We start from the raw sequence: 23,581 nt of genomic DNA, 5'->3' as shown, positions 1-23,581 counted from the left end.
GTGTGTAATAAACCTATTCAAGTTGAACAATTTAATGACTCCAAACATTTTTTTCATAGAAATGTTGCACTGCAGTTCACATTTGGATGATTTTTATTATAATAAAACACAGGTCACAAGCTGACTGTCAGTACCATTAAAGGTGCAACTTTTGGCCAATGCATGTGAAAGTGGTGAGGGCTACAGTCAAATGAGGCACTAAAGAAGGGGACGTGGTGATTAGTTGCTCCTTTGTAGGTTACAGTCTCTTAATTTAACACTGCCCACATACCTAAAGAAATTCAAGAATTTATTTAAAACAAGTTGTGGTGGCAGTATGTGTGCTGCATAATATCATTTCATGTTTTAATGCCATGTTGGCTATGACAGGGTAACTAACGACTAGACCTTGAGTAAAACGGTAATGCTAAGTCATGAGAGGTACCACCAGATGGTGATCTCCGGTGCATGACGTCAGTTAGACATAATGTCATAGAATCCCGCGTGTATATAACATTAGAATTAACGTAGGTAATTTAACTTCAAAGGTAGTGCCGGCTGGGGTGGCCGAGCGGTTCTAAGCGCTACAGTCTGTAACTGCATGACCGCTACGGTCGCAGGTTCGAATCCTGCCTCGGGAATGGATGTGTGTGATGTCCTTAGGTTAGTTAGGTTTAAGTAGTTCTAAGTTCGAGGGGACTGATGACCTCAGAAGTTAAGTCCCATAGTGCTCAGAGCCATTTGAACCATTTTTCAAAGGTAGTATGTGCCAAGTAACTGTGATGACAAAATTATACAAATTATACATAAGAGACACTGTGTGATGTAAAGTATCATAAATGGTGATCTACAACATTGGAATAATTAATTGTTGTTATGTTTTTGATGGAATGGTGACAGAATGCGGTAGATGAAATATTAACAGATTACATCATACAAGGTATATAACAGAATTGCCTTTAGAGGAAAACTACACAGTCAACATTTACAGATAAACGAAGTAGGATTTGACCTTATTGGTCAGTTTCCTTGCAAGCGAAGGATGACAGAACTTAAAAATTATATAGTAGAAAACTGCAAAACAAGCCAATATGCAATGTAGGATAACAGTATAAAAAACATTTCATGTGTAAATTTTTTTAAAGTGTGCACCAGTCTCATAATGTACATGTAATACAATTTTATTTATTAAATTTACATCTGTACATCAACATTCTATCACTGAGTAAAACTGTAGTTGGTTTACAACCATTGGACACCATTTCTGAAAATGGGTGGTGTGGCTAGCTATATGAGGAAAGTTGCCAGAATTTAATTTATTGGCCTGCTGTGTTTATAAATGTTATGTACATATGGTAGTCACATACAGTTGCTACTTCAGGTATGAAATCAATGTTCTCCATTTCTTCCTAGATGTTTCAGCTTCACCCTTAGTACTCTTTTGGGACTCAATTTTCGACCTTGGCTTAGGGTTGATCTTACTTATATCTCGGACTATGCACCCCATACTGCTGCACTTTTCTTGACGAAGCCTATCTTGATATGGTTTTATTTGCCTTACCTTTTTGATGTTTGTGGAAGGTGTTTGGTCTTATATTGCCACTTAATGGTTAACAGTCCACGTAGCTTGAATGTTTTGACCTAGACATTGAGGTAAATTGTAACAGTACATTGTGACAAGGTTTCGTGTAATCAAATTTCCACTACCACTCTTATCACAACAAATACAGTTTATTTTCATTAACCAGTAGATTATAAGCCAAGTTGATGGTACCATAGACTGCAATCAGAGTGTTGTGTACTTCGGTATTTATTTCCTTGTCACTTAGCTTAAGTGTACACTATTTTATGTATGGTAAAAATATGCTATTGCTTCTTCAACTATGAAATCTGTGTTCTCAATTTTTTTGTGGATTTTCACCTTTACCATTTGTACATTTTGGGATTTGATTTAGGACCTAGATCTCAAGCTGAAGAGCATCACTCTGATTTTGTCAAATCATTAGCATACTACAGGATGTTACTCTTATGAAATTGTAGCTTGTGCCTTAGTACTAAAAGACTCTCAATTTGCATATGTCACAGGTCTTATAAGAATAGTACTAATGCAATCCTTATCGTACATGGTACTGAAATACAGGCTGTCTCTCCTAAGAGTTGTCAGGCACATTTTCTCTAGAGTTTCAGTAGATATTTGCTATTTCATTTTTGTAATGTGTAGATGGAGTTGGTCCAAACAAATACTGCTCATCACAATTTTCATGTGATGACCACTGTCAGCAAAAAGTGTCTGTTTCCCATCACAAACAAACTGATTTTCAAAGTGGAATTTCACATGCCCCTCAGTAGAGCAGTCTCAGATTATTCTAATGTGATAACCTTTTTAGCAATATGTATTAACGGGGCAGTAAAACAGAAAGAATAACCAATACTCCAGTTGTGACTGAGTAGCACTGCTCTATGGTGTTAGCAGTCAGAGTGGCCAGTTTGACACGTGAGTCACTGATGGGGCTCTGGTTACTTTTTATGTTTTACTGTTGCTGTTAATACATATCGCTAAAATAGATATCTCACTATTTAGGACCACTCAATCGAATGGGTGTGTCAAATTCCACTTCAAAAATGTTTTTGTTTGTGATGGGAAGAAACTGATGCTTTCTTTTCACGCTGGTTATCGTATGAAGCATCATGAGCAGTATTTGTTTGGGCCAATTCTTGCTACAGTTTGAAAACACAAAATTGCAAATATCTTTTGAAACACCACAGAAAATGTGCCTGACAATCTAAGGACAGGGACCCGGTATGTCTTACTAGCAAACCCAGTAATAGTATATGGCAGATAATGCCTTGATTACTAAATAAAATAATGTTTTGCTTTTCATTCCTACTTATTCAGGATGTGAAAGTAAAATACCACTTCATTTGCACATCACAGTCAGCCAATAAGTGTAACTTGTGATAACTTCCCTCATATAGCACACTATGTATTTTCAGAAATTCTCTCTAATGGTTGTTAATGAACTATAGTTTTACTCATACAATGATGACACATTGATGTAAAGATGTAAATTTAATAGAGACAGTTAAATTATATATATCCTGTGACTGAGGCATGTTTTCCTAAACATTTTCATATGTGAAGTGTTTTTCATATTGCTATCCTACATTGTGTGGTGGCTTGTTTTGCAGTTTCCTATCATACAATTGTTAACTATTGTCATCCTTTGCTTGCAACAAAACTGACCAGTAAGGTCAATTCCTCCTTGTTTTCTCTGCAAATCTCGACTGTGTAGTTATCCTCTAAAAGGCAGTTCTATTATATACACTCCTGGAAATGGAAAACAGAACACATTGACACCGGTGTGTCAGACCCACCATACTTGCTCCGGACACTGCGAGAGGGCTGTACAAGCAATGATCACACGCACAGCACAGCGGACACACCAGGAACCACGGTGTTGGCCGTCGAATGGCGCTAGCTGCGCAGCATTTGTGCACCGCCGCCGTCAGTGTCAGCCAGTTTGCCGTGGCATATGGAGCTCCATCGCAGTCTTTAACACTGGTAGCATGCCGCGACAGCGTGGACGTGAACCGTATGTGTAGTTGACGGACTTTGAGCGAGGGCGTATAGTGGGCATGCGGGAGGCCGGGTGGACGTACCGCCGAATTGCTCAACACGTGGGGCGTGAGGTCTCCACAGTACATCGATGTTGTCGCCAGTGGTCGGCGGAAGGTGCACGTGCCCGTCGACCTGGGACCGGACCGCAGCGACGCACGGATGCACGCCAAGACCGTAGGATCCTACGCAGTGCCGTAGGGGACCACACCGCCACTTCCCAGCAAATTAGGGACACTGTTGCTCCTGGGGTATCGGCGAGGACCATTCGCAACCGTCTCCATGAAGCTGGGCTATGGTCCCGCACACCGTTAGGCCGTCTTCTGCTCACGCCCCAACATCGTGCAGCCCGCCTCCAGTGGTGTCGCGACAGGCGTGAATGGAGGGACGAATGGAGACGTGTTGTCTTCAGCGATGAGAGTCGCTTCTGCCTTGGTGCCAATGATGGTCGTGTGCGTGTTTGGCGCCGTGCAGGTGAGCGCCACAATCAGGACTGCATACGACCGAGGCACACAGGGCCAACACCCGGCATCATGGTGTGGGGAGCGATCTCCTACACTGGCCGTACACCACTGGTGATCGTCGAGGGGACACTGAATAGTGCACGGTACATCCAAACCGTCATCGAACCCATCGTTCTACCATTCCTAGACCGGCAAGGGAACTTGCTGTTCCAACAGGACAATGCACGTCCGCATGTATCCCGTGCCACCCAACATGCTCTAGAAGGTGTAAGTCAACTACCCTGGCCAGCAAGATCTCCGGATCTGTCCCCCATTGAGCATGTTTGGGACTGGATGAAGCGTCGTCTCACGCGGTCTGCACGTCCAGCACGAACGCTGGTCCAACTGAGGCGCCAGGTGGAAATGGCATGGCAAGCCGTTCCACAGGACTACATCCAGCATCTCTACGATCGTCTCCATGGGAGAAAAGCAGCCTGCATTGCTGCGAAAGGTGGATATACACTGTACTAGTGCCGACATTGTGCATGCTCTGTTGCCTGTGTCTATGTGCCTGTGGTTCTGTCAGTGTGATCATGTGATGTATCTGACCCCAGGAATGTGTCAATAAAGTTTCCCCTTCCTGGGACAATGAATTCACGGTGTTCTTATTTCAATTTCCAGGAGTGTATTTTGTATGAAGTAACCTATTAATTTTGCATGTACTATACACTGAGGTGACAAAAGTCATGGGATACCTCCTAATATTGTGTTGGACCTCCTTTTGCCTGGTGTAGTATAGCAGCTCAACATGGCATGAACACAAGAAGTCGTTGGAAGTCCCCTGTTGAAATGTTGAGCCATGCTGTCTCTATAGCCATCCATAATTACTAAAGTGTTACTGGTGTTGGATTTTGTGCATGAACTGACCTCTCAATTACATCCCATGAATGTTCAATGGGATTCTTGTTGGGTGATCTTCAGGGCAAGATCATTCACTCGAATTGCCCAGAATACCTGTGGCCAGGTGACATGGCACATTGTCATCCATAAAAATTCCATTGTTGTTTGGGAAATGGAGTCCACGAATGGCTGCAGATGGTCTCTAATTAGCTGAACATAGCCATTTTCAGTCAATGATTGATTCAGTTGGATGAGTGTACCCTTTCCATAACATGTAAAAGCAGCCCACATCATTATGAAGCCACCACCAGCTTGCACGGTGCCTTGTTGGCAACTTGGCTCCATTGCTTCAGGTGGACTGCACCACACTTGAACTGTACAATCAGCTCTTACCAGCTGAAATCAGGATTCATCTGACCAGGCCACAGTTTTCCAGTTTCCAACTGATATTGTCACGAGCACAGGAGAGGCACAGCAGGCAATGCCGTGCCGTTAGCAAAGGTACTCGCATGTGTCATCTGCTGTCATAGCTCATTAACACCAAATTCTGCCACACTGCCATAACAGATATGTTCATTGTACGTCCCACATTGATTTCTGTGGTTATTTCACACTGTGTTGCTCATCTGTTAGCTCTGACAACTCATATGCAAACACCACTGCTCTCAGACATTAAGTGAATGCCGTTGGTGGGAGGTAATGTCTGACATTTGATACTTGCAGCACACTCTTGAACCTGTGAGTCTTGGAAATATTGACTTCCCCAGTGATTTCCGTAGTGGATTGTCCCATGTATCTAGCTCCAATTACCATTCCTTGATCAAAGTCTTAATTCCCATCATGTGTCCATAATAAGATCAGAAACCTTTCCACATGAATCATCTGATTATAAATGACAGCTCCAACAATGCACTGCGCTTTGGATCCACGATAATACCATCATCTGTATATGTGAATATCACTATCCCATGACTTTTGTCTACTCAGTGTATTACTTCATCATTACATCAAAATAAATAAATCCCAATGAATTATTCCCATATCATGGGCCACCATCTATGACACTTTACAGCACACTCTCTTGTTACATACAGTGTGTGTAATTTTACCGTGGTGATTACTTGGTGCATACTAGGTTTTATGTTAAATTAGCTTTGTTAATTCTAGTGTTATACAATCATGGGACCTTATTACAATATTTCTAATTGACAACAAGCATTTCGGACTGCCATCTGGAGGTGGTGTTTGTGGACTAGTGTTGTTTCAACCTGTGGTGTATGACTGTCTGGCTGTTTGCCCTGTCGTAGGCAGTATCCTGGTGGTACAGCACTAAATTGAAGCAAGGTCCTGGAGCAGAGAACATTCCCTCAAACTTATGGAGATCCTTGGAACTATTCCACCAGGTATAAAAAATATGAGAGAGAGACTAAATACCCTCAGACATTCAAGAAAAGTGGAGTAATTCATATTCCAAAGAAGGCATTGCTGGCAAGTGTGAATATCACTGAACCATGTCATTGTTGCAAAATGCTGCTAAGAATTATTTGCAAAAGAATGGAAAAAACTTGTATAAATGACCTCGAGGAAAATCAGTTTGGATTCCAGAGAAATGTATGAATGTGCAGGGCAATACTGACCCTACAACTTGTCTTAGGAGATAACCTGAAGAAAACCTACGTTTATACCATTTGTAGATTTAGAGAGAGCTTTCAACAGTGTTAACTGAAACACTCATTTTGAAATTCTGAAGGTAGTGAAGATAAAATACAGAGAGCAAAAAATTATCTATAATATGTACTGAAACCAGACTGCAGTTATACAAGTCTAAGGACATGGAAGGGTATGAATGGTTGAGAGATAGGTAAGACTGTGTTGTATTCTATCCTTGAAGTTATTCCATATATACATTAAAAAAACGGTAAAGGAAACCAAGATGTTATTTGGAAAGGGAATTAAAGTTCATGGAAAAGAAATTAAAACTTTGAGGTTTTGTCAGTGACATTGTAATTTTTTCTGAGACAGGAAAAGACTTGGAAGGGCAGTTGGACAGAATGGATAGTGTACTGAAAAAGAGATTATGTGGTCAACATCCTTGAAAGTAAAACAAGGGTAATGTAATATATTTGAATTAAATCAGCTGATACTGGTAGAGTTAGTTTATGAAATAATACACTAAAAGTAGTAGATGAGTTTTGCTAGTTGGGCAGCAAAATAAGTGGTGATGACTGAAATAGAGAGAATTTAAAAGAAAAACTGGTTGTAGCAAGAAAAGTGTTTCTGAAGAAAGGAAATTTATTAACATAGAATATAAATGTAAGAATTAGGAAGCCTTTTGTGAAGATATTTGTATGGAGTGTAGCATTTGCATGGAACTGAAGCACAGATGATAAACAGCTAAGAGGGGTAGAGAATAGTAGCTTTCGAAATGTGAGGCTACAGAATAATGCTGAAAATTGATAGATGGATTGAATAACTAATGAAGAGGTACTGTATCAAATTCAGGGAAAAACAAATTTATGACACAACTTGACCAAAAGAAGGGATGGGTTGGGAGGACATATCCTGAGACTCTGTCAGTGCAAATAAGTAAGTAAGTAAGTGTGTGTGTGTGTGTGTGTGTGTGTGTGTGTGTGTGTGTGTGTGTGTGTGTGTGAGGGGGTGGGGTTGGGGGGGGGGGGGGTAAAAGGGAAACCAAGGGTTGAGTACAGTTAGCAGATTTAAATGCCTCTAGGTTGCTGTTGTAATTATTCAGAGATAGGGAGTGTTCACGGAATGACTAGTGTGAAGAGCTGAATCAAACCAGACCAAAGAGAAAAACACTGGAATGATAGGTTGATGATGATGGAAGTCTTTACTTTTTGTTAAAAAATGCTAATTATCTTATATAGAACACTATGTTTCATTGACATAGATTTGTGATACTTGAAAGTTATTTAACTCCTGAAAGAAATCTCAAGCATTTGCAAATATCAGAATTTTTACATATTATTGCTGTTTGTGTATATTTTGGAACAGCAGTAGCATGTGTTTCCTTTGTTTTTTTTCATTAAGACTCTGTATTGTCACTGGCGTTGTTAAGCAGTTAATACCTGTTTAAGAGAATGTTTCAGCTTCACCATTTTATCGCATTTGCATGTCATCATAGATTTCTTATTTTCAAGTGCCCCACCTTCCATCAAAACTCAAATTTTGTTTGGTATGCAGTGCCCATAACATTGCTTTTATTGGTTTTACTGCACAGTTTACAAATGCAGCCTGCAGAACCTTTGTAATTAATAACTGTATCATATAGCTACAACTCACTATTATTTTTAAAATGATTGATTTACTGGTTGAGTTTGTAAGATATATATTTTCCAGCATATTGCTGTCCCAATATCTCCATAATAATTTCATCACTATAGTTCTTTTTGTAATATTGTTGTTCATAATTCTTTGTTGTATTTTGTGCAATAACTGCATTTGGGTAGACATTTTCACACATAAAATGAAATTATATAGTTAATGTATATTACACTTTGCAGTAGCACATAGTATCTATGCTCAAAATTTCTGAGACTCTTAAAACAATGTATTTGCTCCATATGCAACTTAACTACCTCATTTTTCTGTTGCGTAAGATGGTTAAAGCAAGGAAGATGCTAGAAGCAAAGTGACACAGGGATATGCAGGCAGCTCTCTCCAACAAAAGAGCTTTGCCAATGTCAAAACTGAGGAAGAGTATTCTGAAACACTATGTTTAGTACAAAGCCTTGTGGAGTAGTAAACAATTACTTGAATATGAGGACTTGAAATTTGTTGCTACATAAGGATGCTGTAAAAAAAGAGAACAGAAAAAATATGAAATGAAGAACTGCTAGGGAGAGCATAGGAGGAATGAGTGTGTGACAAACCCCTAAAGGGGGAGGGAGGTTAGAAGGAAAGGAGAGGGAGAGGTTAAGGAACATGTATTATGGTGGTGCTTAGTACAAGAAGCAACAATAGAGGGAAAAATTTCCAGGGGCAGACAAATATCAAAATATGTGAAACAGATTGAGGAAATGTAGCATGCAGAGATGAAAAGATTAATCCAAGTGGGAAAAACAAAGAACAGCATTAAAACAGTTGAACAGCAGGTGAGTATTAAATCTTCAAATTTTGAATTGAATACGAGGAGGACAGGAAAAAAACTTTTATTGTATGTTCCAAGTTGATGCCACAATTTATTTCTTTGTTTACTACTTGTGTAACAATGTGAATAAGAAATTTACTCTTGCCTATGTGGGGTGAGAAGTGAATTCAAAATCCTATGCATTGTCCTAGTATCAGTAGACTGATAGACACTGATTCTGTACTTTGATGAATCAATAAAAAGGCTGCACTGGCATCTAATGTTTCTTGAAATAACATGGGGACATTTGTGCTTTGGAGAACAAACGAGTAAAGTATACATAGGGAAAGAGACTAATTTGGAAATGTGGCCAAATCTGATTGTGAAATGGAAAGAGCAAATTAGTAATCAATCCAGAAATTGCATTCAGCACCACAATGATAAATTAGCCATGCTGCCAATGGCTGTGCAAAAATAGACACTTTCATTTCTGTCCTGATATTTTAAGTGATTTATCCACAATATCTCATTTATCGTGTTGTAAATAGAGTTTGTCATATGCTGAAGAAAAGGTAGGGTAAGCATCTAACTCTATCCCTTTTCTCCTTACTTGAAATAATACCTCAACAGATTTTTTTTCAAATCACAATACATATTGGAAGACATACAAAGGAAATATATTACATAAACTGGATTAAGAGGTATGGCTGTATAAGAATAAGAGTGATCATAATTTTTATGTTGCTTGTATTATCGTTCTCAGTTTTGGTGAATAGCATGTCTAGTTTGTTATACTGTGAATCACAGTGCTAACATGATATATGTGGCAACTTACATTTGGATTGTTTAAACTGTTGCAGAAAGCACGCACTACTAGTCTGCCAGATCCGTATGTTACATTGACAGTGGGAAACACTACAGAGCAGACTGCAAGTCAGTTCCGTACAGTTCACCCTGTTTGGGAACAGGGCTTTACTTTCCTTGTCAGCAATCCTGAAAATGACACACTTTATATCAAGGTATGTCTCATAAATATGACTTCTCAAAAAGAAAATAAAAATAGTAAATCTTATACTCTTTTTCTTTGATAATCTCACTCATAGGGCTACCCCTTCCTCATTTCATAACTCTATTTCTGTGATTTTTAAAGAGAAGGATGCTGGCCAAGTGAAACACAGTGCAGGACAGCTTATTTATGAATGATTATTGCATGTTTTGATTACAATGAAACTAACCTTTTTGTGTTCTTTAAACACATCATCATGTTTCAGACAGTTAAAAGTTGACCCATTCCTTTTAGGGTGTGTTTGTTGTTCATAATCCACAATTGCTCTGAGGAAGCTATTTCTTGATTTAACCCTCTGGGTAACTGGTCAGATTCATATAGTATGTTTTATATGGCTGTGGAGGACTTAGTTCTCTCCTTGTAACCACTTGCCTCCCATTAAATTTTTGGTGATCATTTCCAGCCAGCTGCTAGAGCTTATCACAAGGAGTAGGTTTCAGACAGATGGTAATCAGTCTGCTTGCTTCACTGATTGCTACATCAACACGCTTAGCATAGGTGGATTTGTGCATGACAGGGGAGGCAAGTTTGACACTGGAGTAGGAAACTCCCAGTATTGACCAGTTGTGATCTAGCATCCCAGTTTGAGCCTAAATTTTTCTCAAGTACATTGTTTCTGCATTTAAATTTTATGTTTGAAATAAATGAAATGCATTGGTATGAAATTAAATGAATGGATCACAAATTGAAACATCCCCAGATAGCCAAACTGGTGAAGACACATCTGACAAAAAACAGGAGATCTGTCTGTGATTTCAGGTTGCATCCAAATTTTCAGTTCTTATGACATATTCATTTAAATACAATAATTACCTCTACAGAGTCATATTCTAACTAGTTACATATCACTAATGATTTCTAGCAATTGTTGGGTGTCAGCACTATATTCCTCAGTGCTTAGAACAGCTGCTGCAACATTAAATGTGTTTGTTTAACAATTAAAATTATAGCATTGCTTTTCAACTGACACTTTACTATGCCACTGAAGATACCTTTCCCTGCCTTTTTGTATGGCCCAGTATTAATTTGGAAACTTTGATGGAAGTCTGTAGTCAGCTAAAAGATCTGCTTCTCATGGCCTCCATAGTTCTTCTATTAAGTGAACAGTGAATCATAGACCTAACAGTGGAGATCCATACTCTGCAATATGTTTATACCTTTGTACAAGATGTCTGATCCCACAGTTTCTCAATGATACACCAAGTACTAGAAAGTTTTTTTTTTTTTTTTTTTTCTCTCTTGCCTTACTGTAAGAATCAATCTGTAACAACTTGCAAGGAGTTACATACAATAAACACAGATGAAAAAGGAAATAAAAATGATGATCAGTCAGTCCTAGATATCTACTTGATTTCAGCTGGTATCACATTCACAATTCATGTCATACACAACTTTTCAGAGGTATGGGATTGTCAGTGTAAATTTCTTTGATCCATGCCTATATTTCATATTTCTAATTGTCATGGATGCCCTGTAGCATTTCCCTTACCTTGTGATGGTGTCATCTGTCAGCAGAAGCACAGGGAGGACCTAGTCACTTATTTTTACGGTAGACTCATTATCATGAATTATCATTCATTATCAGTCTGAGACAAGTGGGCACATCTTCTTGGTTCAGATATTGATTTTATGTAGTCTGAATCACATTTTCCACGTTCCCTCAGCTCTTTCCCATACATCGTTTAGAAACACAGCTGAACAACTCATCCAAATGTTCAGGGCACAGATGATGGACACACGCAACATTAACTGCCTTCTCTAGGAAAGCATGCCTACTGATCAGAGGATTCTGTGCTTATCTGCAGGCATTTTCACCATCCAACTGGATACCTACCACTACCCTCAGGCTCAGATGTGTAACTGTGACAGTTGTTCTACACACAAACCATGTTTTCATTCAATTCAAATCTCATCACCACTTGTGAATGGAATTGGAAGAGCACTCGGTGAAAAGTTCTATGTACTCCATACCTTTTACAATGATTTTCAGTGTCGCATTCAGATGGTGTATAGCCTAAAATTTCTGTACAAGTAAATGTAACCAGTTATGCTGTATTTCAGCTCAACAATAAAAATTAGTTGTGTAAGCAAATGACACAGAAAATCTTTTTAAAGGTTGAGTGAAATGTGTACAAAACCACTCAGAGTTGAATTTTTTCACAAAAATTGTGCATAACATCTGAGTTTGTTATGTAATAGGAATTGTTCATTAAATGTCTATTTGTTCTCTATAATCTCTCATTAATCCGTGATAGTAGTACTAGGTAATAATATCCAAAAGCTTGAAAATATTACATATAAGTTTTAGTGTAAATTCCTTATGTATTATGCATGATTTTGTTTTAGGCTATCGACAGTAAAACAACACAAGAACTTGGAGTGTTTGTGTACAATGTGTCTACACTTCTTCAGAAGATGGATATGGAAGTGGAGAAACAGCCATTTTCACTCAGTAAATCTGGTCCTGAAAGCACAATTTACCTGGCTATGCATTTACGGGTTAGTAGTGTACTGCCATTCTCTCTCTCTCTCTCTCTCTCTCTCTCTCTCTCACTCACTCACTCACTTTCTGCCACTACAATTTTCGAAAAATGACAAATTCTTGTCCTTAAAAATATAATAAAGACTCGTCAATATAATGCCCACATTTGATGTACATTAGGGTTTCCTTAAAAAAAACCTGTAATTTATTACGTAGTATCAGCTCTGGGGCTTGTTGACACTATTATAGCCCTGTGTTTGAGATTTCTGGCATGAATTGCAGTAAATGTGAAAAGAAAAATATATTCATGTATTTCATCCAGACTTTTGATATTGAAAGTAAAAATAATGACTAGGTTATATATGGATAACAGATTTGAAGAGGTTGTACATTATTGTGTGTGCCAACAGAAAACATGAAATAGATTTCTGGGTAAAATGTCTGTTCTTTGCAAAGGCATCCTTAACCTGTAAAACTGTTTTACTCACTGCTTGAGTTATAACCAGTTGTATAATATGCTAGCAATAGTATTGTGAAATGTTTGTACTTGTTTTAAAATTATCTCTGGCTCATTGACTACCATATATAAGAATTAAATTGTGTATCCAACTTACAACTACTTGCCTAGATACTGAAATATGAGGAAAAAGACACAAATGAAGAAGATGAAGAGGAACCCACAGAAGGAGGAGACACTGAAACTGACACTGCTACAGCACCTTTGTTGGATAAACGCAGTCCCACTCAATTATCTGAGGGATCTGAATCATCAGGTGACTCACATATATGTTAACTATTAATTTTATTACTGTCTGTAATTGTTTCCTATTGAGTCTCTCTGTGTATTCCTCTGTGCTGTTGTGACTTGATCGAAAATGCATACAATTTTTCTTGCTCAGATTAACAGAAAGGGAGTTTAAAGACTTTTGGTAAAATGTTGTGTTTGTGGTTGACAGATTATCTGTTACAATTCTGGTGTTGTCTGCAAACATAGTTAATTTCCACTCAGTACCATTTCTATCTACAGGCAGATCATTAGCAAAAATCAGAAACACTAAAAGGACGCAGTACAGAATGCTTTTGGACTCTGTAATGAATAACACCTTATTCATTGTAACAGCTACTCCTGATTTGCAATGCACAGCTTCTAAAATTACTTCATCCTTCCTGTGGTGAGACAGGATTTCAGCAGGTTACCTAATGGCCCCCTGATGCCACGCTGCTAGGCTTTCTCTTAAACCCTAATAGTAGTCGGTAATCCATTCAATTAAAAGACTTGAATCAAATCAGAGAAGATATGCAGTGGTAAACTGTTCTTGTTTGCTGACACAAATATATCATCCACAAATATATTAGCTGTACAGTTGATACATATTTTTGAAAACCAAATCTCCTTTTAAATCAGTCCTTCACACACATTGGACAGTGAACCACCTATGAACTGAAACACATTTACTATGTGCTATTAGGCACACTCAAAGGGATGTCCAGTTTCTTGTTTGTCACATGAAAGCTGTGAACAATCCAGGAACCTGCTTGAACATGACTGAAGCAAAGAAACTCTCAAAAGTGACTGTATACAAAAGTGTCTGTGTTAGTGTCGGGGTGCCAACTTTTTGGCCAGAAAATTCATTATTTTTCCTGACGCAGATTTTGTTTGGTAACTTCCATTACAAACATAGCATTGTTGACGACAAGCACCTGTCTATGTGGATTCTAGACTATCTATGTATATAATATTTTTTTATACATGAACTAAGACAATGTTTAGAACATTCTACCAGCTGCATGCAATTACAATTGTAGAGAGATGGTGGAAACATGGAACCAGGATATCCCACTGTTGTGTGATGTGAAAGCGAGGTGTTACACCGAGTTCAGATTGTGTAGTACCATTAGACAAGCTAGTAACATGAAGGGAAGTGCTGGAAGACAACATCGGTATCAAAGTTTACAACATTAGCATGTACGTTTTCAGGGGTCCGCATGTTCCTTCATCTGAAAGGTGGTGTCTATTCAAGTTTTGGACCAGTCAGGTAAGAGTGGCACTACTAGTGCCACTATGAGGGTGCAAATCAGGTTTACTTTAAATACACATTATAATGGTCATAAGCATTAGTTTCTTTCATGATTAGACGTGGTGAGATGATGTTGGTCAAGAAAGCCTTTAATGTGACAAAGACACCACTATCAACACCTCATTGAGTTTGAACAAGATCGTATAATAGAGCTATGAGGAGCTGGATGCTCCTTCTGTGATATTGCAGGAAGTCTTCACAGGAATGTAGCCATTGTACATGATAACTGTTGCAGTGGTCGCAAGATGTCCGGGCTCAGCGTGGCATTGTGGCATTACCGATAGGGAAGATCTTTGTGTTCAGCATATGGCTCTGGCACATTTTACTGCATCTGCAGCAGCAATTTCAGGTGCAGTTGGCACCACAGTAACACAATCAACTGTTGCAAATTGGTTGGTTACCTCAAGGACAGCTTTTAGCCAGACACCCTGTAGTGTGCATTCCACTGTGTGACTTCAGTGGTGTCAAGTGAGAGAGGATGGAGGGCTGGTGTGTTTGCTGATGAATGCTGGTTCTGACTCTGTGTGAATGATAGACCTCTTTTAGTCCGGCAGAGGCCAGTTGAGGACCTGCAACTAACCTGTTTCCGTGCTAGACACACTAGACCTACACTGGGAGTTATGGTCTGGAGTGCAATTTTATATGACAGCAGGAGCACTCGTAGTTATCCCATGCACTCAGACTGCAAATTTGCATGTCAGTCTGGTGATTACACCTGTTCTACTGCCATTCATGAACAGCATTCCAGGGGGGTTTTCCAATAGATAACACTCACCCACATACTGGTGCTGTAACCCAGCATGCTCTACAGTGTGCAGATGTGTTACCATGGCCTGCTCAAGTAGCAGATCAGTCTCCCATCAAGCACATATTAACCATCGTCAGACAACAATGCCAACGTCATCCACAGCCTGTACTAACAGTCCTGCATTGACCGACCTAGTGCAACAGGCATGAATCTCCATCCCACAAACTAATGTCTAATATCTGTAAAACACAGTAATGCGTGCACATTTGTTTTCTTGCATTCAATATTCTGGTGGCTACACTGGTTATTAAAGTCCCAGCATTTCACATTTGGAGTGGCTTATATTGCACTTGAATTAACCTGTGATCTTGCTATGTTAATACTTAAATATGTTACCTGGACAAGTATGTTCCTGAAATTCAGTTGCTCTACATTAATAATTTTTGGTGTTGTGATTTTTTTTCTGTCTGTGTTGATTGCACAGTTTTGTCCACTGTGTCCACAGTATTATTACACCTGGAAGTGAGGTCGTTTCAATTGGCTCATGTGTTTACCCATGCACTTTAAGACCATCAGAATGTGCTCTATTGTTCTAATGACCAAATGACTTGCTCGTAACACTATTCGGATTTCCATATATTAGAGAGAGAGAGAGAGAGAGAGAGAGAGAGAGATAGTGTGTATACAGACACAAAAAACTGATACAGTTTTTTTTGTTTACTGTAATGTCACCATGTGTTTCCAATTATGGCTACGGGAAGCCAAGTGAATAATATTGTCATTGGGTTGTTATAACTGCCTGTGTTTACAGTTTGGCATAGTCTACTGTGGCTGGACGTGTTACATTGTGTCAGCTTCCTCTATCCAAAAACAACAGTCTCATACTGAAATGGGCACATAAGCATTGTCTGTTACATGCGGAGTGATAAATGTACTGATGACATGAGTTCCCACTATATCAAGAAGTATTTGGACCCAAGGTACTGCCGGCCAGAGTGGCCATGTGGTTCTAGGTGCTACAGTCTGGAACCAAGCTACCGCTACGGTCACAGGTTCAAATCCTGCCTCGGGCATGGATGTGTGTGATGTCCTTAGGTTAGTTAAGTTTAATTAGTTCTAAGTTCTAGGCGACTGATGACCTCAGAAGTTAAGTTACATAGTGCTCAGAGCCATTTGAACCCAAGGTACTGCTTCTCCTTTAGGCAATTCCTCACGTTATATTTCAGCATGAAAATGCCTGGTTGCATGTGCCACCAAATTCACCTGATATATTGCCATCTGAATTTAGGTGGGATATGATTAGTAATCCCACATTGTGCGTGTAACATGCATCAGCATTATATTGTTTTAGGAAAGGGAATAGGAGCTGTGCTTGCATTCTTCATTTGAGCAAAAACTGCTTTTTATTCCAACAATATTGTGCAGTTTACAACACTGTATAGACACACTATCAATTTGTTCACAGTGGAAGCAAGTCCAGCAAAGGAGCCTGCTGTGAAAACTGAACTTGATCGTACTGAGTCAATGAAATCAGCTACAGAAGAAATTATAATACCAGCAGCAGCATCCCCTGGTGTGCAGGCTTCTCCAGACTTGCGCCAGCGAAGTCCCAGTGCTACCTCGTAAGATTTATTGTGTTTGTTTTTCTGTTAGTAATGTCTCTGTCTTAGTATAGGAATAGTATTTTACAATTTCAAGGGATGTAATACCTACCTTCCTCCCTCCCTCCTTCCTCCTTCCTCCCTACCTCCCTTCTTCCCCCCTGCCTCCCCCTCCCTCTCCCCTCTGGCCCTCCCCCCCCCCCCTTCCCACACCCATAGTATTTATAGTATTTTACAGTTTCAAGGGATATAGTACATTCTTCCCTCTGCCTCTGCCTCCCATACCTCTTTCTATATGATGCAAGAAGAGTCTCTATTGACAACTGATATCATTTAGGGCTTTTCAGGTCTCCACCGCATGACAGGGAGCGATTGTTGATCAATATGGAGCTTATAATAGACCTGCCCAGAGAGTTTTGCATGTTAGCTCAGTGCTTCTGGGGTTCAGAGAGACACACCAGCCCTGGATCGAATCCATCTGGTGGTGGATAAATGACTAGAACCAGTGTGCAGGCCAGCCTAAATGTGGTTTTGAGGTGGCTTCTGACATCTGACTAGATGGATACTGGGCCTCTACCCACATCCTGCCTCAGTTAGATGATTTGCAAACATTTAGAAAGCATTGGCACACTTTCACCTGGACAAATGAGGTATACAAATTCCATCCCTGTGTGTGGGGGGGGGGGGGGGGGGGGAGATGGCAACTGGGGGCTGGCAGCTAGTGACAGGAAGGACATCCAACCATCATGTACCACTAACATTGCAGAATTCACAAATTAACATGCTGATTTCATGAAGATACAGCATAAATGTCAGTAAAAAGAACATATGGACTTATTGTGTGTTTATATCTTATGTTAGAAAGATGAAATTATAAACACACAAATAAACTCTGTAAAATATGGCTGATATTGTTTTTGTGACTGACAAGTAAAAAATTCACTATCAGGCACCTTCATTGAAAAAATAAAATAAAAGCAGTATGATAAGTGCTATTGCTTTTGTGAGATTGATGTGTTAGTGTGTGTTGTAAAGTAGCAAGTGTTCATCAAAAGATTTTCTTTCCGTTCAACTGTGTGTGTCTTTGACTACAATTGTTCTCAAATATACGGTATGTGCACCCAAAAAGTAATGCCATGAATAAGCCATGATTCTGAAGCACAAAATTTTTTGGGGTCACATAGTGCTTACAGTATTCTAAAGAAGGTGCACCAGTAAAATTCTTCTTTATTCTTAGTCAACAGCAACTTGATATAGTCCATTTGATGTGTTAGTCAGTGGGTGTAGGTACACTAAATACAGATTGGTGTTCAGGGTTCTCCAGACTTGCACCAACGCAGTCCCAGTGCTACATCATAAGCTTTATTGTGTTCATGTTTCTGTTAATAATGTCTCTGTCAGCTATTACATTAGCAATGGTAAGCATGAGGTTCATATTCTGGACAGGTACAATTGAAACACACAGCCAGCCATTAATTTATAAACTCAGTGAAGATAATTTTTTGAACATCGTGAGGTTTGATGGTGTGATAGTAGGTTACAGAATATTGTCCTGTATACTTCCTCAAGCACTGGAGTCCAGTACCAGCTGTGTCTTTTTTTTTAATTTTGCAAACAATTATAAAATCACAGTTAGTAGTTATAATGGTCATGTTGATGTTGTCCAAAGGGAAAACATAGCTGTTTTTGCTATGTCATTCAGGTGTAGGTATTTCCAGATTAACTAAAATGTGTGTCACTACCTGTAATAAAAATTCCAGTTTGAACAATCTACAGAAAATGCTAATGCATCAGACATGTTTGACTAAAATTATTGTAATTGTGATGATAGTTCGTTTCAGTTTGAATCCTGTGCTGCTTCAGCCTCATGATGATTTATATACGGCTGCTTGACTCATCAAATCCATTATTGCAATATATCATGTTTTTTTCAGCTCATAAGATAGTACTGTTGTGAAAAGAATGTAATATATAGTTCTTTAGTCTGTTACAAGATTATCTTGGTGAAGTTCTGGCAATATTTTCTTGAGACAGCTGCTGGATATTTTCTGTGGACAACTGCTACGGTCACCTGAAAAAGTTTAGGCTGTTATTTTAAGGAAATATTGTGGGAATTTCACATGGTGACCTTGTAGCACACCCAAAGATGACATTGATGAGCCAAAACATTATGACCATCTGCTTCGTAGCTCATTTGTCCATCTTTGGAACAAAATACATCACTGATTCTGTGTATCAGGGATCTGACAGTTTGTTGGTAGTTTTGTTTATTTTCTATAACAGTTACACCATTTTAATGTTTGAAGAATCCTATATTTTTCTACATAAATACCATTTTGGTTGATGCACTTTTGTAGACGCTGTGGCAGTTTTACAATATCCATTTCATACTTGCTTGCCAACTTATCCTTTAGTAAGCACTGAATCTCATCTTTCATGTCATCATCAGAGCAGAACCACCATACAGAATGCCCCATTAACTTAGCAAACAGGTGATAGTCGCTTGATGCCAAGACCTCCTTGTATTCCAGGAGGGTGATGAAGTTCCACCCAAAGTTTTGTTGGAGATAGGCGGTTTGATGGCCAATGTGTGGGCAAATATTGCCATGGAGAATGCTTATGCTCTTGATCATCATTCCTTGTCTCTGGTTCTGAGTTGCCCTTCTGAATTTGTTCCATGTTTCACAGTACCTGCCAGAATTATTGTTGTCTCAGCAGACTGAATGTCAACCAACAGTACCCCCTTCCATTCTCAAAACACAGTTCCCATGAGTTTACCAGCAGACTGTATGTTTGAATTTTCACAGCTTAAGTGAAGAGAGATGCTACCACTTGCGTGACTGTTGTTTTCTCTCAGGTGTGAAGTGGAATGCCCAGGTTTCGTCACCTGTCACAATCAGGTCCAAAGAGTTGTCCTTTTGTCTGCATAGTGGTGATGAAATTCACAGGAAAAATCAACTTGTTGCTGTTTGTGATCATATCTCAGCATATGTGGTCCCCATCTTGCACACACTTTCCAGTATTACAAATTTTCTGTTAAAATCCTATGGATGGTACTTTGGGAAATCTCAAGAACCAGAATGCAGAGAGCATCAAGAATGATCCTCCGATCTTAACTCATGATTTCCTCAACCTTCACAACTTCTCATCAGAAACTAATGGCCTGCCACTCCTTTCTTTGTGATGAATTTCAGTACAACCTGCTGTAAACTCTCTACACCACTTGCAAACGTTTTTGACAGTCATGCATAACTGTGCATACACCTTCATCAATTGGCAATGAATTTCAACTAGTTTAATGCCTTTTGCAGTGAGAAATCGAATAACTGCATGAACTTGGCACATGATTGTAGTGTTTAATGTGAGCTCCATTTTGAGAGACTGCCAAGCCAAGACTGAGCATCAAAGCAAAGCTTGCACATCCTTATTTGGGAGTGGGAGAAGCACCAATCACGGCCATGTGGCCAACAACCACATAAACAGTCTCTCTGCATCCCCAATGCACTGGAGAACTTACTTTTGGGATTGCCCTATATGATGAGATAATATTACAGACTGATATGTTGCTAAGTATCACTCAGGTCCTCTTTAAAAAGATATTCAGGTAATATTTTTTTTTCTGGGCTTACCAATTCCTGAATAACCTGTCAGGTCTGAAATATTGCTTTCATGTATTGATCTCTTACACCTTCAATGTAATCCAGTTTTTGCAAATAGACTTTTGTTGAATATTCCTCAGTCCTTATTTTATTGTAATATAAAACAGTTTTGTGTTACATTTGTTCTTGTTGGCATTTCAGGGCTTCATGTTGAGACCATACCTGCTGTATAAACTTTATTGAAATGTGCTACTAGTTTCAATCTGTGGGCTATCTTCTGGCACTGGACAAAAAGTTGTTACAGTCACTCACTTTCTGATATATTAAACATAGTTGCCATAAGATTGACATAAATAGGCAGACATCAGTATTTATGTTACACATCAGTAACACACTTTTGGTTTTACTTGTCTGTGTGGTATTGTGTTGCAGGTTTTCTGTGTCTCTTTGATTGGAGTGAGCTCAGTGACCACCAGCAATGTGAGAACTGCAGTTCTAGGATAGGTCTTGCAAAAAATGTATATGCTGCCTTTGCAGTGGAGTACAGATGTGTCCAGTTACCAAAGTGTGTTAGTGACATATAATCTAAATATTGTTGTTTGTCTTATTTATGTTTATTGTGGTGTGCATACTGTAAGACCTTCAGTACACACACCATCAGATTATTTGACTTGTCGCTCTAACGAAGTAGGCGAGTGTCAGCAATATGTCTCGTGGTCTTATCGTGGCATGTTTATCTTCTGCCGTTAGGTCAGACGATAGAAATGCCACTTGCACGCTTAGAGTAGCAGATTGACGGTGACCAACTTTAAACAGAACTTCATTAATTTTCACACACTTTTATTAAAATAATAACAAGCCTAAAAATTACTTAACTTGGTTCTGGATGCTATTTACAATTGACAATCTGAAGTTCCTTTGGTCTTGGTACGTTAATCTTATTCTCACATATTTCTGATGCTTGACAAAGTGTCTATACATTTCTCTTCATGGCTATGTACAGGAATATGATAATCTTATTAGGCGCAGACTGAAACTTGACTACAGACTAATGCAGACTGACTAATCGGAGGTCTGTACACTCGTTATAATACCTCGCGCGTTCAGGTATCACTGCGCGAGTGTGATCCGTGAGGAGAAAAGGTTCTACGTTAGCAGCAATCTCATTGGCTGCGTTACATATTAATACATGGATCGGCAGAAGCAGAATTTGGTCTGTCTCTAAGACAGCGCCATCTCGTAGTGCGGAGACGGACGAGCGCTGCGCCTGCGCTGTTGTGCTTAGCGGGGCGCGCTTTAGTGGGAAAGTTGTGTACGCGCTGACTACGCGGAACTATGTACACAACATTTATATTAAGACAACTGTGTAATACATCAGAACTATTTTTTGTTGAGTGCCAGATGATGTTACTCAAAGAGCAAAACTAGTAGCACATTTCAGTACAGTTTATAAGTAGCTGATGGTGTATAAAAATGTCTTTCATTAAACATATTGCAGCTGTGAAGCTCCAACTTGAAAACTATATCTGCAAAACCTGTAATTTTGATGAGGAGTAATGAAGTGCAGTTAACTGTGTCAACAAATTAATAGTTAGTTATTTTTTATCGACTTCATCTGACTTTACACTATTGCATGAAATTATTTCATTTGTTCCTGGCAACACTTGAGTAAATTAAAGAATTGTGAAAAAAAAGTTAGTGATATTAGGTTGTTTGAGTCTAAAGAGGTTACACACTCCACCAGATTACAGCTGAGACTCTGAATATTTCTATTAATTTTTGCAATAATGAAGGTTCATTAACCTTGTACAGTAACTCTCAGTTGTCTTCCACATGCTGTTTCATATAAGGGGTATCTTCTTTACTGTAGTCATTTACCTGTAGCTATGATTTCAGATGACTCTATAGTTTTATAAAATCAGGAATAATATTGCTTTATGAAATCTAATCTGCTAAATTTCATGTATGTATTTATTTATTTCTCATGGAACCACTGTAGCACTGTTCCAGCCCATGGCTCTTAAAGCAGATATTCACTACCGTCTCTTCCATAAACTGTTCTCATTATAATCATTTTTAAATGAGTTCTGATGTTGTTCACTACACATACACTATGTGATCAAAAGTATCTGAACACCTGGCTGAAAATGACTTAAAAGTTCATGGCACCCTCCATTGGTAATGCTGGAATTCAGTATGGTGTTGGCCCACCCTTAGCCTTGAAGACAGCTTCCACTCTCTCAGGAATGCTTTCAGTTAGGTGCTGGAAGGTTTCTTGGTGAATGGCAGCCCATTCTTCATGGAGTGCTACACTGAGGAGAGGTATCACTGTCGGTCGGTGAGGCCTGTCATGAAGTCAGCATTGCAAAACATCCGAAAGGTGTTCTGTAGGATTCAGGTCAGGACTGTGCAGGCTGGTCCTTTAGAAGGATGTTATGGTCATGTAACTACTCCACCACAGGCCGTGCATTGTGAACAGGTGCTTGATCGTGTTGAAAGATGCAATTGTCACCCCCGAATTGCTCTTCAACAGTGAGAAGCAAGAAGGCATTTAAAACATCACTGTGCTGTGATAATGCTCCACAAAACAACAAGGGGTGCAAGCCCCCTCCATGAAAAACACCACCACAACATAACACAACCGCCTCCAAATTTAACTGTTGGCACTACACACACTGGCAGATGTTCACCAGGCATTCGCCATACCTACACACTGCCATCGGATCGCCACATCGTATGCCATGATTCCTCACTCCACGCAACATTTTTCCACTGGTCAATTGTCCAATGTTTATGCTCCTTACACAAAGCGAGGGGCGTTTGGCATTTACCAGCATGATGTATGGCTTACGAACAGCCGCTCGACCATGAAATCCAAGTTTTCTCACCTCCCGCCTAACTTTCATAGTACTTGCAGTGATTGTAAGAGTGTAAATGGAAATTCTTGTTTTATTAAACATGGGATTTGTCAGAAAAAGC

At 39.3% G+C, this 23,581-nt stretch overlaps 1 protein-coding gene across 3 annotated transcripts in view; it reads left to right on the top strand.

The window, feature by feature from the left end:
* LOC126183705 (extended synaptotagmin-2-B) overlaps nt 1–23,581 on the top strand; it is a 187,535-nt gene that overhangs the window by 146,334 nt on the left and 17,620 nt on the right. For all 3 annotated transcript variants that reach the window (XM_049925890.1, XM_049925888.1, XM_049925889.1), the window contains exons 13-16: nt 9,889–10,047; nt 12,441–12,593; nt 13,205–13,349; nt 16,868–17,024. In XM_049925890.1, the coding sequence (XP_049781847.1) occupies nt 9,889–10,047; nt 12,441–12,593; nt 13,205–13,349; nt 16,868–17,024 (614 nt within the window). The remainder of the gene's footprint in view (nt 1–9,888; nt 10,048–12,440; nt 12,594–13,204; nt 13,350–16,867; nt 17,025–23,581) is intronic.

Source organism: Schistocerca cancellata, chromosome 4 (genome assembly GCF_023864275.1).
Source record: "Schistocerca cancellata isolate TAMUIC-IGC-003103 chromosome 4, iqSchCanc2.1, whole genome shotgun sequence".
Taxonomy (NCBI): Eukaryota; Metazoa; Arthropoda; class Insecta; order Orthoptera; family Acrididae; genus Schistocerca; species Schistocerca cancellata.
This window is presented reverse-complemented; position numbering and strand designations above follow the sequence as displayed.